We start from the raw sequence: 18,385 nt of genomic DNA, 5'->3' as shown, positions 1-18,385 counted from the left end.
AATGCTCACTAGATTTACGTATAAAATCGGGCCCTACGAACCATCGGTGGTTCACTCCAAATTGCGCAGGTATTCCGCGGGTCGCGTCGTCCGCCACGTTAGCCGCACTAGGCACCCAGCGCCAGTTGGCGGGGGTGGTAGTGTTCTCGATTTCTGCTAACCTATGTGCTACGAACGTTTTATACCTACGTGGGTCCGCACGTATCCACGTGAGCGCCGTTTTAGAGTCAGACCAAAAAAACCTTTCCTTTATTACGTAATCTGACTCCTTGACGATGGTTTCCGCTAATCTAGTAGCTAGTACGCAGCTCTGTAATTCCATTCTCGGAATGCTAACTACCCGGAGAGGCGAAACGCGGGCCTTAGCGGCCACTAACGCGGAGGTTCTAGTCCCCTCGGGGTTGACGCTAACTAAATACACGGCCGCGGCATATATTTTTTCGCTCGCGTCGCAAAAAACATGCATATATGCCTCCCTATTAAATGCGGGCACGTGTCGCGGAATTTCCAAGTCTCGTAATTGTTGTACGTTATCAATGAACGATCGCCACGCGGGTGCGAGTGAGACGGGTATAGGCGAGTCCCAATCGATTCCTGTCCTCCATATCTCTTGCATTAACGCCTTACCTAAGACGGATATGGGGCTCACATAACCGATCGGATCAAATATCGACATCGCGCTACTTGTTACCTGTCGTTTCGTAGGTAATTTCTGACCGTTAAGTACGTCTTCGGGCGTATTACGAAAGTTTACGTTAAAACCTAAGGTGTCACGTTTGTGATTCCATTTCAAACCTAAGGTACGCTCGCTCTCGTTCGCGCCTAACAGCGACGTTTCCTGATTGCTATTAACTACGTCAGCAATTACCGCAGGATGGTTCGATGCGAACCCGCGAAGTTCGAATGACGCGCGCATATTTAGCTCGTAAACTTCGTTTACTACGCGTCTCGCGTCCTCTTCAGACGTATCGAGGGCGATCAACATGTCGTCCATGTACGTATTCTTTATCGTTTTTTCCGCTGCGATCGGAAATTCTTTACTATGCGATTTTGCGTTTTCGTTTTTGACGTATAGCGCGGTTGTCGGCGACGCTGCCGAACCAAATATTAGCCGCTTCATCCTATATTCTTGCGGTTGGGAGGTACGGTCCTCTCCCCTCCAAACGAAACGTAACGCATCGCGGTCTTGCTCAATTATTTCGATCTGTAAAAACATCTCTTTGACGTCCGCTATTACCGCGATTTTACCCTCGCGGAAACGCACTAGCACGCCGAAAAGTGATTCTAACAGGTCGGGGCCAGCCAACAGCGCGCTATTGAGCGAACGTCCGTAAGCTGTGGCGGCCGCGTCCCAAACTAATCGCATTTTCCCGCGTTGCGGGTGGAAAGTTGGGAAGTGGGCTAGATACCAAGTCCGGGGTGCCTCGGGGGGCGGTCGCGAGTCCATTTTCTCCGCGTAACCTTTGTCGAGCAAGTTGTTCATATGCTTCGCATATTCGGCCTTAAGTTTCGCATCGCGGTCTAGCTTTCGTTCTAGACTGTACAGCCGTTTCAATGCTTGCTCTCGGTTATCGGGGAGTTTCTCGTCATCTGACCGCCAAAGTAAGCCCGAGCGATACCTTTGCTCCCCCGGTATCTTTTCGCAGGTGGCTTCTAACAAATCTAGCGCACGTTGGTCGGGATCGGCCCGAGGTAATTTTTGCGAAACGCCTAATGACTCTATATCAAAATGCCGTTTCATCAATTGTAAGGCCTCGTCATCCGCGGTATTAGGCCTTGCGTGCCCAACAAATTGTACCGCGGCGCGACGCGTACGGTCTGGTCCATGCAAAACCCATCCTAGCCTGGTTAAACTCGCGACTGGGAGGTTGGGCGGACCGTCTATAATTTGCCGACTAATGATGAGATGCCAGTTATCTTGGCCTATCACGATAGTAGGTACTGCGGGGGGGTAACTTAATTCGTCCGCGATTTTAGATAAATGATCGCATTTATCTACCAAGTCTCGCGGTACGCCCTGCGCTCCTAAACCTATATCGCAAACCGTGTAAGTCTCCATTAATTCCATATGTCGGCTACAAAAACCCCGTATTGCGACTCGTAACGCATACGAATCTGGGTCCCGTACTACACCGCCTATGCCTTCTATCTCTAATGTTTCACCGCGCACACGAGGTGCGATTTTATCCGCAGTTTCATGTAACATCAACGTCATTGCCGCGCCCTCATCGAGTAGCGCGAGGGTTTGGACGGTACCTAACGGTCCCGAAACCTCTACTGGCATGATTTTGAGATACGTCTGCGGCAGTTTAACATTGAGTACTGCTTTACGTGCTGCCGGCGCACTATTACCGTTCGCGGACCCGGCCGCGCTTAAACCGTGTAACAGCCTATTATGCCCGGCTTCGCACTGATTCATGCCACACGCGACATATTTACATCCAAAAAATTTACGGTGATTCGCGCCTAGACACCTAAAGCACAATTTAGCTCCCTTTGCCAAGTCCCAGCGCTCAGATACAGTCGCGGCTAGAAATTTCGAACACTCCTTAACTTCGTGTTCTTTGCCGTTGTTGCATATGGCGCACGCTTCGCGCGAGAAAGAGACAGACGATATCTGTCGCTTGGGCTTAGCTCCGGTGGACGCTGGCTTTTTCTTTAAATTGCCATCGCGGTGCTTTACTTGAGCTACGGTCGATTTATTAGAACGCGATCTATTTCCCGTATCACGTGTGTATGACTCGTGGTAATCTGATTCCGATTCCGAACTATAGTCGCGAAGGGACGCGGGGGCGCGGGGGCCAGCGAGAGCGCGGCTCGATCGACTGGGCTCGCGCACAGAGGAAACCGCATTTCGTTCATTTCGCGAACTATCATACGTATCACGGTAGAACGCGGGGTCGCGAGACCTAGAGAGAGCTTGGCTCGATCTTTCGGGTTCGCGCGCAGAGGAAACCGCGTTCACTGCATTCCGTGATCGGTTGGACGGCTTAAGTCGGTTTATGCGCTTGGCCGCAGTGCTAATTTCGTTTAGAAACTCGGAAATCGCAACTAACCCGGGTGATTCTACGTTAGACTGCCTGTATTTGGCCCATTCATAGCGCACTATCAGATTCAATTTATCCACGATTTTATTCACGAGCTCAGGCGCGTGCAAGTATTTCTCTTGACGCAAGGATCTAATGGTGGCGACGGCATTCGCTACATGCGCGGCGAATGAGGTTATATTCGAATTGTCTTCGGATAAACGCGGCATGCGTTTAACGTTATGAATTTCCGTAAGAACAATCTCCTCAGGGTCGCCGAACTGCCGTTCCAACGCTTCCATTATCTCGTACGGATCCTGAACCGTGTACATTATTGATTTTACGGCCGTCCGAGCTTCGCCCTTAAGTGCGCGCCTAATCCGACTGACGTTATTGACGGCACTAAACATGGGCGACGTATCTTCGAACTCTGCCCTAAATGATATCCATTCGGAGATATCTCCGCCGAATGCAGGTAATTCCGGCGGTTTATGGTACATTGGCGCGTAGGTACCGTGCGGTACCTCTAAAGTGCGCGGGGTTGGTTTGCTAGTACGTTCGACGGCTGCCCGCGGCGGCGGTGGCGCGGTCTGTTTCGGCGGCGGGATTTTAACGTTTTCCTGTGCGATCTCGTGCTGTAACCTCGCTTGTCGTTCTACCCAACTTCTGGTACGTTCTTCGACGGTCGCGTCACTGCTGCCGACAGACTGCGCCTTCAGTTGCGCAACCTGCAGCCGTAAATTTGCAGTTTCGGACTCTGTCTTAGCAACGACCAGACGGGCTTTATGAACCTCGAGCTCGGCCATTAGCACGGCCAATTGTTTATCGCGTTCCCTAACCGATTTGCGACTTTTATGTGAATCGCGATTAGACGGCGCCCGCGACGGCGACGGCGGCGCATCGGCGTCTTTATTCACTAGCGTACCTGACCTACTACGATTTACTACCGTGGCATCTAACGTTTCCGAGTGTACCGACTCGTTTCCACCGGTAGTATTCGGGCTGCCACTGGTGCCCTTGCTCCACGTATTTGTCTCGCCGGACGTAGTCTTACCGGACGAGGGGGTAGGGGTGTCCATGCTGGCTGCGGGCGCAGGCGGGCCCTTGGTGCGTGGTCGTAGGCTCCTTGCTTCCTTTTCGGACATCTTTCTGGCTGGAACCACTTCACTTCACTTAACACACGCGGGGGTCCCTAACTTGACCTGCCTATATCTATGACTGACCGTTACCGAGCGTAACGCCAGGCCCTAGGCGTAGCGTGGATCCCTCGTGGCACTGAATCTCCCGCAATGGCAAAGTGCAATGCCTAGAACGTTCGAAAGCAGTGTGTGGGTATCAACCATGTGACACATGCAACGAAAGTTGCCAGGACACGTGAGCGGAGGACGACCTACACGCTGCACGGTCCGACCGGCAAGCCGGTAAATGGGTACGGAAAGGTATTGGGGTTGGGTCTGAGCCGAAGCGGACCTCTAGGCCCAGCGCGTTCTTTATTCAGTCTTGCCGTCTGAGTCAAGCAATGTCGCTTAAAACTCAGCGCGTACTTGTTTCTTTTTTGCCGTCTGAGTTAAGCAATGTCGCTTGAAACTCAGCGCGTACGTGTTTCTTTCTTGATTCTGAATTAAGCTATGTCGCTTGAAACTCAGCGCGTACGTTTTTCTATCTTCATCCGGCTTCAAAAGGACCAAACTGTGGAGTGTAGACTGTAACTTTTCGTGATGAGGGGTTCGTTGGGTGAAGCGTAGAAACTCGCCGCTGGAACGCGCTGGCCGTCGTGCTGTCTCGAAGTCCGCTATACCTCCATTTACCGGAATATGTGTTGTGTGAAATAAAAACACATATATCTGAGTTTATTTACTGGAGAGTGTTCAGGCAAGTGATAGATTTAAGCTCTCTGAGTTCTCTGAATATGCTACAAATGGCGCGGGTTTATATAGGAATGGCCGGGCGATTTGTATCTCTGAACTAGTGGGCATTATATGCAGAGTGAGTTTTATTTATTTCTGTCAATCTCGTTAATTATAAGCACGTATGAAAGGAGCACGAATCCTAGACTTACAAATAGGTACAATATTAAGCACGTATGAAAGGAGCATGAATCCTAGACTTATAACTAGATATAAAACATTCCACGCAATTCATTTGACATAATATGTGAGCACAAAGTAAAACATGATATAAAAAGTAAAAATAGTAACCTAAACGTAAAGACTAATCTAACACATGCATGACCCTAATAGCTATTTACGACACTTAGGTTTTCCTCAGAAAGACTGTTAGTTAGCCTAGACAACGCGAAGCACGCAGAAGCGAGACGTTTACAGTCGTCGGGTACAGAGAAATTGCGCTTATTGCATACAAAATAAGAAACTCTATCTATCAACCAAAATTTATCGAAATCCAGCGAAAAAAAAGCGACAACAAAATAAAGTCCTGATTCATGAATGAGTGGGAATTCAACATGAGTTTCCACCTGTCCAATTTCTTGGTCCAGTCATTGCGTCTCGCTCTCATTAAGCAAAATGTGAGACAAAATACACATTAGACAAAGATATTACTAACCGACGAGCACGTAGCTCTTGCCGGGGTGCATGTAGGTGCGCGGCATGGCGGAGAGCAGGCGCGCGGCGGCGGGCTTGTTGCCGGCCTCCTCCTCGCGCACGCGGATCAGCACCTTGCCGATGTGCTTGCCCGTCGCCATGAATCTGCGAAACGAGCGGCCGTTAGCGACACATCGAGCTGGCAACGTCGCTACAACGGAACATCCACGATCGTTTCCCGTACAAGGGCATTTCCACTTAAAAGTGTACTATTTACTTTTTTGGAAAATCCATCAACTTTTGGGTTCTATTCAGAATCACGCGGACTATTGATTTAAAAATAAAAAAAAGTATATGGTACCATTTTTCCGGAAAATTGTGGGGGCACAAACGCGAATTCTCTGAAGATTTACAGGTATAGGATTTTTTTGAACCACAAACACAAGCGCTCCCGTACAAATTCAGTGTGGGATCGCGGCCGCTTATTTCAGTTTCGTCCACAATTACGACCAGCGTCAGAATATTGACAAAAATTTTGCTGAGGGATGACGGTTTGATTGACAAGTAAAATTGTACATATGTGTGGTGACCTCGTGCTTTTTGTAAACGCTTCATAATGCGATGTCCGTGTAGTCCGTTGTGTTAACGAAACTCACCGGAAGGCCTGCTCGAGCTGGGTGTCGGTGTAGACAGTAGCGGGGAGTGGCCGCACGGCGCCGGCCGCGATGCCCTCCGTCACGCACTTGACCACCTCCGCCTTCTCGGGGTGGTCGCCGCGCGCGTCGAACAGCGCGTCGAGCAGGATCCCGTGCACGGTAGTATTCTTCAAGAGAACAGCCATTCCAAGAGCCGTGTTGGCGCTCAGATCCAGCTTGCCGATCTCGAGGAACCGACCGCCTACAGCGAGACAGCGGAGCGACGCTTGCAACTTGTCGCCCGCTAGCGAGTTGAGTACAAGATCGACACCGCGGCCCTTGGTGCGGCGCAGCACTAGCTGTTCGAACGAGCAGTCGCGAGAGTTCCCGATGTTTGCGTCGGGGAGCTGCGGGAAGCGCTCGCGGAGGAAGGCGCGCTTATCAGGCGTGCCCACGGTCGTGAACACGTTGCAGCCAGCGTGCAGAGCGATGGCTATAGCGGCTTGACCCACACCACCGGTACCCGCGTGCACTAACACAGCTTCCCCTTTACGCATGCGCCCACGGACGGCTAAAGCGTAATACGCCGTCGCGTACGCTACAGGGACAGTCGCTGCTTCTTCCAGCGACCACTGCTTCGGCACCTCCCACATGAAGCCTTCGTCGGCCATGACCGTGGTGGCCAGACCCTTGGCCGCTACCATGCCCATCACGCGTTTGCCGGACGACGAGCGACCGCTGAACTCCAGACCGAGGATACATTCCTGCAAAAGAAATTATAATGGTGACCTAAAATGTAGATTTCGAAAGAATGGCATTACAAGAGGATGTCGCGAAAGTTGAGCGGCTCTTAGTAGACGCGGAAGAGGTCGGTGTGCGGTGGCTGCGGCGTCGCCAAGGCGTAGTACAGTTTCGATCCAGCGAAGAGGCAACAAGTATGTAAACAAGTTTGATGATTTATAGTTTATATCTGTCCGGCAAGTTTTCCAGTGGCAAGCATAATGTCACGCGCGTAGTAAACGCGGCAGTGGTTGGTGTGCGGTCGCTGCGGTGTGGCTGAAGCGTGGCGCAGGTAGCTCTCTTTACAGCGTAGTAACAACAAGTTTGAAGATCCATACCTGTCCAGCGAGGTCTCCAGGGAGCGCGTCAGGCGGCAGTTTTCCTGTGGCAAGCATAATGTCTCTGAAGTTGAGCGGCGCGTAGTAGACGCGGCACAGGTCGGTGTTCGGTCGCTGCGGTGTGGCTGAGGCGTAGCGCAGGTCGCTCTCGATCCAGCGGAGGGATGATAAGTCACCGCGGGTCAGGGTGTTCACGTATGCGTGTTCCACCTGTGAGGAAAGGATGGTATACTAAAAAAAACCGGTCAAGTGCGAGTAAAAAACTATTTTGTGTATCTATCGAGTGATCCTATAAGCTTTTTCCTTTTGAGGTACGGAACCCGAAAAATAATACAATAGTAGCTTATTTGAGTGCTACATTATGAAATTCATTAAAATGCAAGTGTTAGAGTTGTAATTGTAATTATGTACCTACACTGCTTTATTTAGACACATTATAAGCTCTCTATGATGTGATTGAATACATCCGTAACCTGTAATAAACTAATAAACCCACAAATAAATGCCCTTACCAGGATTCGAACCCGGGAGTCATGGTCACTACCGACTCAGCTAGGAAGCCGTTAAAAACATAGCATCGAAAATACCTGCAATTGAGCTTCAGTAGTGTCATCGAGCAGCAGATGACGGAACGTGCCCCACACGCCAGCGCGCAGCACATTGAAGGCCAAATCCCGCTGTACTTGGGCCTTGTACGCCGGCGCGTCAGGGTTGAACACGTCCTTAGCCCCCGGCAGGTAGTAAAGCCTCAGTTTATCCCCGCCGGCCTCGCGGCGCAGGCAGGTGGCGAGGCCTTGGACTCCGGAGCCGGGCGCGCGCGACCACACGTACAGCCGCACGTCCTCTGTCTCCGCTCGCTTCATGGACTCTTTGAGGGTCTCCACCCAGGCGTAGTCGTCGTCGCGGGCTTCGAGAACGATCTTGGAGGCCGGGACGGTGGCTTCGCGGCGCAGGAGCACGTATTCGCAGGATGCGGCGCGCGCGCGTGACACCTGTGTGATAACGGGGCAATTTTATTCATAGAATTGGTATTAATAATGCTAGAGCTTTTAGATTCAGTCTAAGGGTGATATTTCACCTGTCTTGCGTTTTAGCGAGAGAGACGCACAGACATTTGGACTAAGATAATGGACAGATGGCTAACATTGCAGATATTTTAAAGTGTAAAAGTGCCATCATAATATTCATATTATCATAGGAATTTGACATCTACTGAGAATCTGACTCTACAATTGAAACATTTGTGAAGAGTTTTTATACGCTTCGTGTTCTTATAACCCGGCAACCTTCAAATCAAGAGTGAACAGGCACCTTCTGGGCGAGCTCGCTCCATCGTAGGCCACGTCTACGCCTCGGCTAGTCTGTGGCCATGAGTAAGCCCATTCATAATTAAAAAAAAAAAAATACGCTTGTGCCACACAGTGCCGCACACTGGTAGAATTCCGTTGATTGGCCCGACCTTAGAATATCATCTAATTTTTGGCGCATATTATTTTCAAAATGACTTCTAGAATCTAGATGCTTCTAGCACAAGTCAGTCACCTTCTAAACCGCTCTTGACGTTCTTTTTTGCCTTCAGAGAATCAGTACTGTACATACATATTTATATTCAAGATTGTATAAACCAGCGGTTCTCAAACTTTTTTGGTGACGGAACCCTTTCGGCAAGCGAAATATTTGTCGGGACCCCAAATTAAAAATTTTCGTTCATCACTGTGGACCAGATATACCTATAGAAGAGCTGGTTTTTTTCTTATTATTACAAGTATATTTTCGCGGAACCCTAACAGAGGCTTTGCTGTTGGCTGTGGCTGGTATAAACCATTACATACCAGTGTGAGTCCAGCTTGGGTGACTAAAGCCTGCGCAGCGGGGTCGTCCAGGGCCCGGGCCGGTTCCTCCAGCAGCACGAAGCCGGTGGGTCCGGTGGCGGCGGCCAGTGCGGACAGCATGGCGGCGCCGTGCCGCGCCAGCACATCGGCCCCGAGCACCACGTGGCAGTCGCCTTCGAGACCGCTCGCGGCATCCTTTTTGGAGACCTGGAAATATAACATACAATATGAACAGATGCCTGTAAGTTTATTTATTTATATGAGCCTAGAGTGTCCCACTGCTGGGTAAAGGCCTCCCTCCTCCCTTTCCACGTATCCCTGTCTTGACCCGTCTCCCACCAGTTCCTATCAAAGGCGTCAAGGGCATCTCGCCAACGCCGTCGAGGTTTGCCGCGACCCCGGGTTTGATGTGGGACCCAATTGGTTGTTGTTTTAGCCCACAAGTCATCCGGCATACGGCAAACGTGTAAGTACCATATCTTCATTATAGTTGGTTTTTTTGCATTAGAAAGAAGGTAAGCGATATTGACGTCTTTTAATTGCATAACGCTTTTTAAAAATCAGTAACTATTACTTATGAAAGCAGAAGAATATTAAATGATCGTATTAGATTCATAATTGTCACAATGCTGTGACTTATTTTTAAAACGTGTTTTTCAATTTAAAAGACACATCAAAATTGTTTACCTAAAGTGTCAAAAGGGCATCTACGTGTTGGCTTCGACTCCGCGCACGCTTCCCAAAGGTCCGGTGTACCATTGTTCCGTGATGGGAAAGAGTACGTACCTATATAAAAGTTTATCCTCTTGGGGTTCAATGTCCTAATACTAGTACAAATTACCTCCAATGAAATTTAAATCTTAATGAAATGGAATAGAGTTTCTTTTATTTCGTTTCGTTCGATTTTAAAACAAGACAAATTCAACTCTATTTTCTAATACCGTTGATTCAAATTCGATTGCCAATTTTCCTTGTATGGTGGGCCGCTAGAGGAGTGTAAGTTTCTTCAGGCAATTATAACATACCTTGATTCCAAGCGGCTCCATGGCGGCAGTGTACTGCGCTGTGTCGGCGCCGGCCGCCAAGGTGGCGTCCACGCGCACTGCCGGCTCGGACTCCAATACTATGGAAAATACGGGTACAGTTAGTCAAGCATTGTTTACATTTTTGTGGAGTAAAAATCTCTCAAAACAAGAATATGCATGTTACTCTGATGCATTATTAAATGAATAAAAGGCACAATGCGGGAAAAGGTGGATTACATTAAGGACAACTTTAATATTTAATATACATGGCACTCGTCAAAGCAACCGGAATATAATCATAAATTTAATCAAGACTGTCTACCTCGACTTCCTAAGACCCCAGCTTTCTTGAATCTCAGTTGAACGCCTCAGACGTCCCGCCAATAACAGAGCACGAAAATCACGTCATAATTTTAACCTAACGATAAAAAAATTCAGTAATATGGATGTTACTGTTTTTGACGTGAATACGTCTTATAAATCGATGAACACCGGTGCACGAAAAAGTGTCACGTTGTGGACAGATCTCCATGGTAACGTTGTGGACCGATCTCCATGGTAACGTTGTGGACGGATCTCCATGGTAACGTTGTGGACGGATCTCCATGGTAACGTTGTGGACGGATCTCCATGGTAACGTTGCGGCCACGTTTTCTTATGACGTTATCACTCAAAATTATCGTCCGTGAACCGACTTTACAGACAACCATATTTTTATTGGTATTGGTAGAAATAGACTGTTACCTTGCAATGCATGCGGCAGTAGCAGGGCCTCAGCCGGGCGCTGCAGCGCGGGCTCGGTGAGCTTCATCTTCAGCACGTTGCAGTTCTCCAGCGCGATCTGCAGCGCCGCCGTCAGCGCGTGCCTCTTCGACCTCCCCGTGTCTTCCGTGCCCACGCGAGCGCCATCCAGCGGCAAGAACACGTACTTCTCAAGCTTCGGGGCAGCTTGAGCGTTAGCTCTGCGTGGAGCTAGTGAAGTCTTCACACCACGGAATTCCACGCCACCCGCCACGGTCACGTCAACGTTGCGGTATAGCTTAATTGGAATAGTGCCGCCGGTCTGAGCCGCCGCTTCGGCCGCCTTGCGCTGCGCGATGGGATCAATCAGCGCGCGTTGAAGCCGAGTGGGAAGGTACAGCTCCCGTGTGTCCACGCCGATGATACCGAATTGGAGCATCGTGTCCATGAACGAGATCCAATTGTCCTCCCATTTGAGCTGGCCGGTCTTGCCGCGGCCGTCTGATGACTTGATTCCTTGGAAGATGCCCTGGTAGTTGTAGCCGCGGAGACGGAGTTCTTTGTAGATGTCCTCAGTGTCGAGGGTAGGTAGGTCTTCTTGCTTTTCTTCGGGGTCGATGAGTGAGGTGGCTGGTAGACGCTCGGAAGCAGGGTCGTCGGTGAGGCGGGCGGTTCCTGTGACTACTACCGCCCCTCCCTCGCAGACTTCGAACTCGCCGGTGCCTCCGAGCAACGTGACGAGGAACCTCAGAGGTGCATCGCGAGATACGATGGTGGCACGACGGAACTGCACGTTCTCTAGAACTACAGGGGCTTCTTCCATCTTCAAGTTGTGTACCTTCGCTACTGTACGCCATACCAAAGTCTGTAAAGAGAAAACAACCAATTTTCAAAGATTTATTCTGCCACAAGACCTCTTTCACAAATCAATAACAACATTTATAGTGAAATCTTATAATGACATGTCAAATACATTTAACATTTATCAATACAACAGTCGATACCCAGGTACAGGTTTACCTAGGTAAACATTACATTATAATAACCTTAAAATAAATTGCTACTATATAACAGATATGTATAAGTTTCTGGACCCCTATTCGACAAGCTACGTTTGACGTATCGTGTTGATCTCCCGTTGATGTGGGAAAAATCATAAGTTCTCGAATACGAACAATGTCAAAATTTTACATTAACAATCCACAGTTAGGGTGACAAGCAAACCAAACCGAACCACCCTTAATTTAGAGTTAAGTTTTGGTTGTACCAAATGATATTATCCACCGTTGATGGAATCAACACTCAGTATGCAATAAAATCAACTGTTGATTTGACGTGGATGCGAAATCTGACAGTTGTACATGTCGAATTTGGCCCCTGGTAACCGATGAGAACAATAACTAGAAGTAATGTGTACATAACTAATACAATTCAAAGCAAGGAATACGACTTACGAGATATCCAGTAGCGGGGAACAGCACTCTCCCGTCAATGTTGTGTCCGGCGATGAAGGCCTCGTCTGGCTTGCCGAGGTCGTACTCTATGATGTTCTCGCCCGTGCGGCCGGCCTGCTTGAAGTCGGCCACGCTCCACTCGATGGAGTGGTCCCAGCCCACGGCCGAGGCCAGGGCGGGGGTGCCGCGGGACACGGGGAACGACACGGCCGGGTACAGACGCGCCACCTGTTATTTAAGATCGGCGTTGTTAATAATCGTCTGTCACAACTAACAAGCCGTTGATAATCGCTTGTCCCTGTGCGTTATTTTGGCATTTCTGTTTGTGTAAGGTTACCTACTAAGTTTTATGACGGCTAAGTTGGGGTGTTTATTTAGTGTATAAAAAAGGTACCTATTTGTTTAACAAGGGAGCCAGTTGATTTTTAATTTGCTCTTAGTATTCAGTATTCATTCTCAGTATTCCAAACAAGCGAAAGATTAAAAAAAATTGTAATCGTAAGTTAAGTTTCAAGTAAGCATATTATTGCACTGTCATCGGTGTGTTGTGTCATATTTATTGTCCTGTGTCACAATAAATACCAACTTAAACAAACACCGGGATGAGGTTCAAATTTAAGTTGCATGATTTAAAGCAAATATATCTACAAATGTACGCGATGACGCTAATTAAATAATTTAATTCAATTCAAAATCATATACCATTTTATAGTCCATCCAACTCTACTAATAGCGTAAGAAAAATACTCCCTAAAGGATAAAACATAACTTTTCTACCTTTTCAAGCAGGCATGGTGGTGGTCTGGACCTTTGTGACTCACCTGAGGCTGAGCGCCGGCAGCAAAAGCTTTGCCCACAGCGCTTAATAGATGCACGAGGCTGTCGGGCGCGTCGCGTCGCACCAGCGGCACGTGCGCGGCGCCGGGCAGTGCACGTTTAAGCACGGCCTGCAGCAGCGCGTGCGGCGCCACCTCCACCACCATGGCGCGCTCCGGCACCAGCGCGAGGACTGAAGCGAAGCGCACGGGCGACAGGAGGTTGTTCACGTGGTATGCGGCGTCGCTCAGTTTAGCTGCAACACATCACGTCAGTGAACACGGGCTGGTATTTATTTTTATTTAATCGTATGGCATAGTATGATAAACAGAAAGCAAACAGTTATAAATTCAGATTAAGTCCAATCAGCCACTTGGTGGCCTCGTCGCTAAGGACGATCAGGTCTTCAGGAAGTTAGGGAGGCTGGTAGAAAGGTGGTGACGGATCCGGTAAAGAATGTCGGATGACCCATTGGAGAAACACAGCTATTATACAGAGCAGCTCGTAGTATCAAGTGTTTTTTGGGTTAAAGTTTTCATTTGAACAATAAACATTTAATCAATGGGTAAATAAATATGAATGGCGTTAAATATTTAACATTTTAAATCTCTGTCGTCGTATATCCGACATCCGATATTGGATCGGACAATGTGAACGCTCTTATTCCTTCGATCAGTTGATAACAATGTGGAATGAGTGATCAGGTCCTGTTTGTTCAAGGGGTTTCCCGTAAGGCTTTCCTTGCCAATGCTATAAAAACCCGAGTATTAGGCTAACTGCTAAAAAAGCTGTTCGATGAAGCAGTTACGGTTACAAAGTTAATGTGACATTTTTACTTGTGACATTATCTAAAATCCTATATTGCTGTTCCTCGTTGTTTTTTAAACGCTTAAATAGCCGTTTCTTGTAGTCACTTATTTTTACTATTTAACGAAGGACGAACTAAGTCATTCAAAGGGTTTTTTCGGACAGATAGAATGGGTCTGTGATGGTGATTGGTCTTACCAACGACTGCACATTCATCATCATCATTGAAGTCATTAACCAAAATCACATTAATTTACAGACTTAACAATAACACACTTACCAAGATCGGAGCCCCACTGGTCCTGAGGTATGGAAGACGACAACCAACGCGCCGTACGCGGCTTAGGCTTGGGGATGACCTGCAGCAAACTGCTCCGCAGCTGAGTGGCCGCGGCCGCGATGTACTTGCTGTGGAACGCCACGCCAGAGCTGTTGACGCGACGAGCGAACACGCCCTCCGCGGATAATTCAGCTACGAACTTCTCGATGGAAGCGGGCGGGCCGGAGATCTGAGATAGATAGATGCGTTAGTGGGCGAAATGAATTGGATTCTTAACAACTGCCTACAGTTCGTTTTTTTAGCATTAGAAATAAGGTAAACAATCTTGATTGTGTATTTTTATTGAAAAATACGTTTTAAAAATAAGTCACGGCAATGTAACAATAATGAATCTAACACGATCATTTATATTCTTCTGCTTTCATAAGTAATAGTTACTGATTTTTTAAAGCGTTTTTCTATTAAAAGACATGTCAAGATCGCTTACCTTCTTTCTAATGCATAAAAATTGAACTATAGCATTCGGTTTAACAGTCGCACGCCTTGGTGGATTCATGGGTGCATGTTGAATAACTTTTAAATTGATGTTATTAAACAGTTTATTTTGAACAAAGACTGATGTTTTCTGGTGAAACAAGAAAAAAGAAAGTAATGTTCATGCTTTCACACAGTTCTAAATGTTTGACATCTTTGATTTTCTGGTTGAGAATAAGAATAAGAAAGTTTTTATTGTCCACTGTGTAGGTATACATATAGATGATCTACCCTGACTACTACCAAACAAGCAGAAACATCTTCAAAATGTAAAGACACTTCGTCAAAAATGTGCCAAGCAATTACACGTTCGAGACGCCTGTGATATTGTCCATAAAGGCGAATTTAGCTGACAATCTTCATATGTTTGGAGTGAAGGAACTTACAGTGACGCTGTCGGCAGAGTTGTGGCAGGCGGGCACGATGTCGGCGGGGCATCGGCGCGCGGCCTCCTCCCAGGAGAGGCCGACGGCCGCCATGGCGCCCGGGGCCAGCTTGGCGTCCACGATGCTGCGGCCTCGCCAGTACGCGCACAGCACCGCCTGCTCGCCCGTCAGGGTCTCGTCGGCGTACGCGCAGCCTAAGGTTACGAACATACGTTAAAAACAGGGAATTAGCTGGGAAAATCAATATGTGACGTTCCACGGCAAAAGGTGTGGCAATATTGGAGCGGCGTTAATAATAGCGTAAGCGCCAACCGCCATAAGATACCTTTACCCGTGGGACGTCACATATTCTCTAGCTAGACCTTAATGCTATCAGGTGTAAGAAAAGTCAGTAACATCGATGACACAAAAAAGGATCCGGTCGGACTTACAAAAGTATTTCATTAGCGCTACATTGCATACAAAATAAAAAATTATTCAATCCTACTCTTTTAGTAGTACATTTAGCATCATATTTCAAATTGGAAATGATAATAGCTGATGCAAAGAGGCTTTGTCATAATTTAATTATCATGTCAATAAGATAAGGTGACAAGCAAATTCGTGTCTAAATAAGGTATTACCTAGTTGTTTTGTTTTTGTGTCTTAAATATATTAAAATTCACTCACTAATGTTTTTTTAAGTCGAAAATTTCCTCGACACTCGTTACTTTTCTACTTAAAAACGCGAATGAATGTTGAATACCTAAATTGGATGGAAGTTTTGTTGTTTAGTGTCTTACCGACTTCTCCGACGGAGTGTCCGATGATGCCATCGGGGCGCACGCCAAGCTCGCGCAGCACGTCCACTAGCGCCACCTGCACGGCGGCGATGGAGACGAACGAGTTGATAACGTTGTCGAACGCAGCGTCCGGGGCTTCCGTGATCACGTTCTGTAAGTCCAGGCCGTGCGGCTTAAGGGCCGCCGCGGAGCGCGCGATGCTGGCCGCGAATGTCGGCAAGCGGAGCAGGGTTTTAGCCATGCCGGCCCACTGAGAGCCCATGCCGCTAAACACGAACCACACGGGCCGCGGTTCGCTCTCGGTCTCGAGCACTTCAATAACGGGCGCCGAGCCGCGCGCCGGGTCGAGCACTGCGTAACCGCGGCGAGGGTGTCCGGGGATCGCTTGCGCGTGAATGGCGTCCAAAAGACCATGCAGCTCCGCATCACGCTGATGCTCAGCAGCCAGCTTGAGTAACTTCTCAACAGCCTCGTCAGTACGGCCCGAGGCGAGAACCAGACGCGGCGCCGGATATTCGGCGGGCGCGGGCCGCTTGCCGCTCTGTGATTCGAGGATGATGTGGGCGTTGGCGCCGCCGAAACCGAACGAGTTCACGGCTACCAGACCGCCCTGCCAGGGTGTGTTTTTGTCCACGACCTGCGACAAAATCGACACGTAATAAGTATTCGATTCGCGGAAAATGGTTAGTTGTTACTTGTTACTAACATACGCTAATTGGTATGCATGTGTAAGTAGTGTGTTGATATAAAACAAAATAATGTACCGATGAGTTACCTTAATACGGCCGTCGTTAAGAGCAGGAATATCAGTGTTGGGGCTCTTGAAATGCAAGTTTCCGGGGATAACACCATTCTCCATGGCCACGACGACCTTGGCAATAGAGCAAAGCCCGGAAGCGGGCTCGGAGTGACCCATGTTGGATTTGACTGAGCCCAGTAGGAGCGGCGTCTGTCTGTCCTTGCAGAACAGATCAGCGATCGCGTTCACCTCCTCAGGGTCTCCCACCTGGAACACATAGTATCCAATAATGCTATGTTTTGCGGTGAAGTAATACAATAATAGAAGCTAATGCTGCTTATATGTATACCTTAGTGCCGGTACCGTGGGCCTCCACGTAGACGACATCCTGCGGCCGCAAGCGCGCCTCTTCGAAGGTTTCCTGTGCGAGACGACGCTGCATGCGTCCGTCGGGGTAGGTGATGCCCTGCGCCTTGTTGCCATCAGTGTTCATACGCGCGCCGCGCACTGTGCAGTACAGTCTTCTCGCGTCCTTGCGGCGTTGTAGCAGCACGGCGACGGCAGCCTCTGAGCGCACGTAACCGCGGCCGCTCGCGTCGAACGCGGCACAACGACCTTCAGGAGACAACATGCTCAGTCGGTGGAAGTTGAGCGAGTTGGCCGGCTTGAGGCAGAGATTTGTGCCGGCGACGACGGCGGCGTCGCAGTGGCCAGCACGGATGGCGCTCCCGGCCTGCGCTAGCGCGAACATGGAGCTGGAGCAGGCGGTGTCTATCGCGTACGAGGGTCCTTTGAGATCGAAAGTGTATGAGAGTCGGTTGGGGAACATGGCGCGGCAGCAGCCGGTCAGCGCGTAGCCGTTGATCTTGTCCACGTCCGCGGTCCACACTTCCTCGGTCTCCGAGTTGGAGACGCCGACGTAGACGCCGGTGCGCGAGCCGCGCAGTTCGGCGGGGCTGAGGCCGGCGTCGATGATGACCTCGTGCGTGAGCTCGAGCAGCAGCCGCAGCTGCGGGTCCATGAGGTGGGCCTGCTTGGCGTGAACGCCGAAGAAGGTGGCGTCGAAGTGTGCCAAATCCTTGAGTTTGCCATTACGCTCGGGTAGACCGTGCACTCCTGAAACAACCAACGCAAATGAACGTCATTTTTTTTATTAACTTATTACAGTAGTAGACTATTAGGAGATCAGTCAAATGAAAAATTCCTATTATAAATTATAGTCCTAATTCAGTATCGACGGTTTTTTTCGCGTTTATTTGGGAATTACCCGGATTACCGCTCGTGAACAAGTACCTAACTGTAACAATTTGTAAAATGGGAGACATAAGGCAACGACGAGTCATAAAAGTTCTAACAGCTTTTATTTTTGGGCACGCAAACAGGCGATAAACGTAGTTTTAATAATTAATTACTATTCGTAAAATTAGGACCGTGATGCATACATTGATCGTCGGTTATATGTTTTGTTAGGCATAATCATTGTATTAGACTGTGTTAGCTGCTATTATAATGAGTCATATCGAGTTTATGTTATGAATATTACGATAACAATCTCGGTCTAAAAGGACAAAGTACTTAAAATAGTTACAAATCGATTGTTTTTTATCTATACTTAATTCACTATACAATCGCCTGCTGATATCGGCCAGTGTGACGTCACCTCTCGCCCT

General features: G+C 48.6%; 1 protein-coding gene across 2 annotated transcripts in view; it reads right to left on the bottom strand.

The window, feature by feature from the left end:
- The window catches only part of LOC134669132 (fatty acid synthase), a 55,498-nt gene that overhangs the window by 12,459 nt on the left and 24,654 nt on the right, over positions 1 to 18,385 (bottom strand). For both annotated transcript variants that reach the window (XM_063526673.1, XM_063526672.1), the window contains exons 3-16: positions 17,065 to 17,831; positions 16,752 to 16,982; positions 15,977 to 16,613; positions 15,195 to 15,388; positions 14,275 to 14,503; positions 13,193 to 13,443; positions 12,372 to 12,599; positions 10,921 to 11,782; positions 10,177 to 10,274; positions 9,152 to 9,358; positions 7,907 to 8,311; positions 7,320 to 7,529; positions 6,223 to 6,965; positions 5,589 to 5,731 (exon numbers count right to left, since the gene is read on the bottom strand). In XM_063526673.1, the coding sequence (XP_063382743.1) occupies positions 5,589 to 5,731; positions 6,223 to 6,965; positions 7,320 to 7,529; positions 7,907 to 8,311; positions 9,152 to 9,358; positions 10,177 to 10,274; positions 10,921 to 11,782; positions 12,372 to 12,599; positions 13,193 to 13,443; positions 14,275 to 14,503; positions 15,195 to 15,388; positions 15,977 to 16,613; positions 16,752 to 16,982; positions 17,065 to 17,831 (5,205 nt within the window). The remainder of the gene's footprint in view (positions 1 to 5,588; positions 5,732 to 6,222; positions 6,966 to 7,319; positions 7,530 to 7,906; positions 8,312 to 9,151; positions 9,359 to 10,176; positions 10,275 to 10,920; positions 11,783 to 12,371; positions 12,600 to 13,192; positions 13,444 to 14,274; positions 14,504 to 15,194; positions 15,389 to 15,976; positions 16,614 to 16,751; positions 16,983 to 17,064; positions 17,832 to 18,385) is intronic.

The sequence above is a fragment of the Cydia fagiglandana genome, chromosome 11 (genome assembly GCF_963556715.1).
Source record: "Cydia fagiglandana chromosome 11, ilCydFagi1.1, whole genome shotgun sequence".
In the NCBI taxonomy this organism is placed as follows: Eukaryota; Metazoa; Arthropoda; class Insecta; order Lepidoptera; family Tortricidae; genus Cydia; species Cydia fagiglandana.
The sequence above is the reverse complement of the archived record's forward strand: the minus strand, read 5'-3'. Positions and strand labels throughout refer to the sequence as shown.